The following is a 6,000-nucleotide window of genomic DNA, read 5'->3' as shown; positions in this document are numbered from 1 at the left end:
AATCTCCCAAGTTGCAGTATAATGCCTGAAGTACACTTAACTTTGTATAATGTGTTTACGTATTTGCTTATTGAACCGTTGATTAGGTTGCCCTATCTTGACTTTCTGGAATTCAGTAAAATAGAAAAAAAAGAGGGGGCAAGTTGGTAGCCTGGTGTAGTGTGGAATAAAAAGCATATAAAAGTTCATGCCTCAAAAATAGGGGTTGGAATTATCTTAGGAACAGGAAAATAATGAACTCTAAAGACAGCCTGATACTGGATTAGGTTAAAAGGGATACAAAATAAGGGTGATGTCATGCTAGGGGTCTACTACAGATCACCTACCCAGGCAGAAAGGATAGACGAGGCTTTTTTTAAAAACCACCACCCAAAATCACCCAAAGCACAGGATTTGGTGGTGATGAAGGACTTCAACTATGGAGATATATGTTAGAAAACTAACACAATGGGGCACAGATTATCCAGTAAGTTCTTGGACTGCACTGGAGACAATTTTTTTTATTTCAGATAGTTGTGAAAGCTACTGGGGGGAAGCTGTTCAAGATTTAATTTTAACAAATAGGAAGGAACTGGTTGAAAATTTGAAAGTGGAAGGCAGCTTGGGTGAAAGTGATCATGAAATCAGAGTTCATGATTCTAAGGAATGGTAGAAGGCAGAACAGGACAAAAAAGACAATGGAGTTCAGGAAGAGAGACTTTAGTGAACTCAGAGAGCTGGTAGGTAAAGTCCCATAGGAAGCAAGACTAAGAGGAAAAACAACTGAAGAGAGTTGGCAGCTTTTCAAAGGGACATTATTAAAGGCCCAAAAGCAAACTATTCTGCTGTGTAGGAAAGTTAGAAAGTATGGCAAAAGACTGTCTTTGCTTAACCAGGAGATCTTGCATGATCTAAAAATCAAAAAGGAGTCATATAAAACGTGGAAACTAGGTCAAATTACAAAGGATGAATATAAGCAAACATCGCACATATGCAAGGGCAAAGGCACAAAACAAAAGGGTTAGAGACATAAAGGATAACAAGACGACATTCGATAAACATATTAGAAGCAAGAGGAAGACCAAGGACAGAGGGTAGGCCCATTGCTCAGTGAAGAGGGAGAAACAACAACAGGAAACTTGAAAATGGGAGAGGTGCTTAATGATTTCGTTTCAGTCTTCACCAAGAAGTTTGATGATGAAGGGATGCCTAACATAGTGAATGCTAGTGGGAAGGGGGTAGGTTTAGAAGATAAAATAAAAAAAAAGAACAAGTTAAAAATTACTTAGAAAAGGTAGATGTCTTCAAGTCACCAGGGCCTGATGAAATGCATCCTAGAATATTCAAGGAGCTGATAGAGGAGGTATCTGAGCCTTTAGCTATCATCTTTGAAAAATCATGGAAGTTGGGAGAGATTTCAGAAGACTGGAAAAAGGCAAATATAATGCCCATCTATAAAAAGGGAAGTAACAACCTAGGAAACTACAGACCAGTCAGTTTAACTTCTGCGCCAGGAAAGAAAATGGAGCAAGTAATTAAGGAATTCATCTGCAAATATCTGGAAGAAAATAAGGTGATAGGAAAGTGGGGGGAAATCACACCTCTTGCACCCAGGCAGATGGAGTTCCAAAGTATTTGCACAAGTTGAGGAGTTTGCATTCATGGCTCTAGCCACAGCCTCTAAGTGGACAATGAAGAACTGTCCAAATACTGACCAGGGATGGGATGCTGGTGAATCATTTGGTTTTTCAAACACTTGGTGTGGAACTAGAGGAAGGCAGGTGGAAACTACTTCTGTGGTGCTTGTGTTGAGGACTGCAAGACTCAGATATACGGAAGTGACTACTTCCATAGCATTTACTAGAACACCAAAGGCAGATAGTGCAATCCTGCCCACGCCAGGTGTAGAGTAGCGAGCTTACTGCCTTTCACAGTAGCTCTGCTGCAAGGCAGAATTAGGAAAAGACAGAGGGCTTGTCTACACTTAGAACACTAGAGAGGCACGCCTGCACTACTACAGTGCTTCAAAGTAGACATTACTTATGTCAACGGGAGGGTCTCTCCTGCCAGCATGCATAATCCATCTCCCCAAGAGACAGTAGCTAGATCTTTGGAAGAATTCCTGTCGATCTAATGTTGTCTACACAAGGACTTATACTGTCTTAACAATGCCACACAGGGATATGGATTTTTCACAGCTCTGTGTCATCTAGGTATGACAGCTTAATTTTTTAGTGTTGACTAGGCCTGAGCATTATCAACCTAGAGACAGATTCTGAAATCCTTATTTATACTGAGCCGCACGTTACTTCACAAGCAATCCATCGAAATCAAGGTTGCCCATTCATAACCGAATGACATTAAATAATTAACAGTAAAATAGTTTAATGGTTGATTGCAGAGCATTTATGAATGTAACTGCATGGAAATACTAGGGACAGTGCTCCAGATGTGAAACCTTTTCCCTGCCCCATGATTATCATCTCTTGTTTACAAGCATTTCCAAATGTTGAGAGGTCGTATTAGCATCCTTGTCTTCTCAAAGCAGGTTCAGTTTATTCCAAGGCATGGTTTCAGATATTGCCTTTTGACGTGATATTTGTAGGCAGTGCATTGATAACTTATCCTCAAGTTCCATTTGCGATCTGATGAGACCTCCTGAAACTCACTTTTCTTTCTCTCCAGATCCCTTCAAGCTTGACTTCAGCCTCTTTTTCTCCTTCTGTCCCATAATTCGAAAGAGTTTTTTCTTGGCTTCTTTTTGCCGCTTAAATTTCTCTTCCTCCTCCTTGTTCTTCCTTTTGAGGTAATCCTTAAGCTGCTGACGATGTTTTACTTTGGCCTTCTTTAATTTGTAACTATGCACCGTACCCAAAGCAGTAAGCAGAGCTGATATCTATTTGAAACAGAAGACACAAGTTAAATGTACACATATACACACACACTTTGGGTGAGCTAGAGAACTGCTCGCAAAAGAAAGAACAAATTTGACCCCAGGAAAACCATGAGTTAATGATATTATTTAATGAACAATGTTGGATCAGAGACATTGGGCAAATCACTTACTCATGTTGTGAATGTTTCACCTCTGTAAAATGGGGATAATTACCATGCCTAAATCATAGGAACGTTAATGAGGTTGTTATCATTTACAAAGCTCTTCTGACATCCTTGCATTGAAGGTATTATTGGAAAGTGGTGTGCATCATTATTATCAGGGCTTGCCGAGCCCCGCTCGCCAGCCACGCAGTTCTGCACATGCGCAGATCGCTCTGCACCAGCTCTTTCGGGGTGTAATCTACTTGCCACAGGCAAGTACATTACATTGTTTGTCAAGCCCTGATTATTATAATAAGATTATTTAACTTTATGGGAATGCTAAATTGAGGTTTACATCCTTCCATTCTTACAATCCCTTGTACCTGCATCAGCACAATTTATTTGTGTTCAAAGCCTCTCTTCACTATTAATGAATGGCAACCTTAAGAGCAAAGAGAAGGGGACAATTATACACCAAATCTCCCATGTAGCACATCATTGACCTAAACGTCTTGAGAACACATACTAGGAGAACTGGTGAAACATCCCTTGGCCATCCATAATCTACTACAACAATTCCTAGCAACCATCTCTCAGGACCAATTCAGTATAAAGCTCTGGTGTGTGCCATATACTGGAAGTTTCTGGTGGAAGCCAGAATCAAAGGAACAAAGTTTTGGCAACTGATGCACATTTCAGTGATCCTAAAACTAAAGAGTCAGGCAGGACCCAAGCAACACAATCTTAAGCAGGAAATGTTAGTTTCACAATAAAACAATTACCTTCTTCTCATGAGGCTCCCTGATAACAGCTGGTCTCCACTGGTCCTTTGTAGACTTAGCTTTCTTCTCATGATTCTTAGGCTTGTTCTTAAATGGCAGTGCCTTCTGGAGTGCTTTCGGAATGTGGAGTTTATTGAAATGCCTCTTCTCCCTCACTATTGGCTGAAAAAAACAAATTTCAAACATACATAAGACATTCATATTTCTCTAGCACTTTTCCTATGCATGGTATATTTCAAATGAAAATAACTGCCAATTATTCTTTCCCGGGGCTAAGGATGATGGGTTCACCTGTGTGATGCTGGGTCTCCTTACATCTTTTGGATGAGACGTAAAACCAAAGCCCTTATGTATGGTTCTTCAAAAATCCCATGACGTGATGTTATGAGATTATGGACAATTAGCTTTGCCATCCAGGACAAATGTCTTTGTGGTAATTAAGAATCTGCCTATATCAATCCTAATGCTGTTTCATGTGGATTCCGCTTTGGTTTTCCAATTTTCCCGGGGTCACTTTGTAAATGCTCATTGATTCACTATCCAACTCAATGCTTCAATCCCCACAACTTGGTTCCTGTTCTGTATACTATCCAAGAACTATGCCAACTATTCTGTAAGTAAAGAGATGTTCTCCTACATGCACACACATGTAGACACTGCATTTATTTGGGATACAGCGGAGACCACTCATGCATAACTCACAGATCACATATAAGAGATACCTTATAGAGGGAATCTTTGTTTTGCTTCAGTCTGATGCCCCGTTCATGCCTGAGTTGGCCAGTTGTCTTCATTCCTGTCCAAGTATCTTTCTCACCTGCTGGTTTCAGCAGGGATGTTACTGGGTTATAGAAAGTTGGGATGGAAACAGGAAACCAAGTCCGCATAAAGACAATATCTGAAAGGAAAAAAAAAAAGATCACTTTGCTTTTGACAATGTGGTGTACTGTATCAATGCTATAGAAAACATTATCTGAATAAGGAAGTCAACTGAATCGCAAGCCACAGACTAAATTAGCTACATTAATTTCTATTTTACAAGAGGAGCACTCCTCTTACCCTCAGTCTACTACACCATCCAGGGATATAAGCGACTAGCCCAGTGGTTCCCAACCTTTTTTATACTGCAGACCGGCAAACCCATTCACAAACTTTTGGTGCACTGGTAACATTTGCATATTTGCCAATTCATTATGCAATTAATGAGTATGCGTCTAAAATTTTACTGGTCCACCAAAATTCGTAGCTCCCAGAGCCGCCGCAAACAGCCGGCTTCAGCTCCACCAGCCCTCTGCCTCTTCAGGCTTAGAGCCCCCCACCTCCAGATCCCCACGTGCCAGCCTCCTGTTTCCAGAGCCCCACTGTACCCAATCCCCCAATATCCCTCCCAATCCCAGCTCCACACCCGAATGCAACTGAACCCCCCCCGTGTCAGCCCCCCACCTCTTAGAGCCCCCCACCCTCTAAGACAACCCCCAATTCAGCAGCCCGAGGGCTAGGCAGAAAGAGCTGGGAGAGGGGAAGGAGGCTGCTTCGAGTGGCCCATGGTGGCACTTGGTTAGAAAGTGGCAGGTCCCAGCATGTGGGGAGCGGTTGCACAGGGATTCACAGCTCAGTGTTTACCCAGCTGTGGACCCTGGTGGCAGCACTCTGTGGGAGAATCGTGCCACCAGACTCCAGGCCTGGGTCGGACCTGGCGGCTCCCAGGGCTGCCCTTCTGGCCGGGGCAGGGCACAGGCAGGGCAGCTGGGGAAGCCCCTGTCACCCCTTAGTTGTGTGGCCTGGAGGGGCGGGATCCACACCCTGTACATGTGGATATGGCGATGCGGCTCCATCCTCCTCCTCAATGCTGGAGGTTTGTCCTTTGGAAGCTCTCCCTGCACATGGGCCTCAGGCTGCCCACGTACCGTGCTCCACCCTGCCCAACCCTTCACGTGACTCCCTCACCTCACTTCCCCGCAGCTCTGGTTCTGGCCATGCGGCCCGCGGCTCCGACCCTGGCCGGGGTTACCAGAGCAGCCACCGTCCGCCTCACAATTCCAGCCCTGTGGAAGGGTTGACGCTAGGGCCAGGGCCGTGTGGAGGCTGCCCTGGCGCTCCTGGGCTGGGGCAACCACTCGCCAAGTGGCCCCGCCCAAAAGCAGCCGGGAGAGCCTCAAATTCTTGGTGCATGCCATGCAGGCGTGCACATTAGAGGGAA

The 6,000-nt window shown here is 43.9% G+C and overlaps 1 protein-coding gene across 5 annotated transcripts in view; it reads right to left on the bottom strand.

The window, feature by feature from the left end:
- Positions 1 to 2,344: 2,344 nt before the first annotated feature.
- BMS1 (BMS1 ribosome biogenesis factor) overlaps positions 2,345 to 6,000 on the bottom strand; it is a 37,493-nt gene continuing 33,837 nt past the window's right edge. For all 5 annotated transcript variants that reach the window (XM_075934772.1, XM_075934774.1, XM_075934773.1 and 2 more), the window contains 3 exons: positions 4,523 to 4,698; positions 3,801 to 3,962; positions 2,345 to 2,875 (listed from right to left, as the gene is read on the bottom strand). In XM_075934772.1, coding sequence (XP_075790887.1) covers positions 2,645 to 2,875; positions 3,801 to 3,962; positions 4,523 to 4,698 — 569 coding nt within the window. In that variant the 3' untranslated portion in view covers positions 2,345 to 2,644. The remainder of the gene's footprint in view (positions 2,876 to 3,800; positions 3,963 to 4,522; positions 4,699 to 6,000) is intronic.

This window comes from Pelodiscus sinensis, chromosome 8, assembly GCF_049634645.1.
Source record: "Pelodiscus sinensis isolate JC-2024 chromosome 8, ASM4963464v1, whole genome shotgun sequence".
Lineage (NCBI taxonomy): Eukaryota > Metazoa > Chordata > Testudines > Trionychidae > Pelodiscus > Pelodiscus sinensis.
Note: the sequence above shows the minus strand (reverse complement) of the source record. Positions and strands in the feature narration are given on the sequence as shown.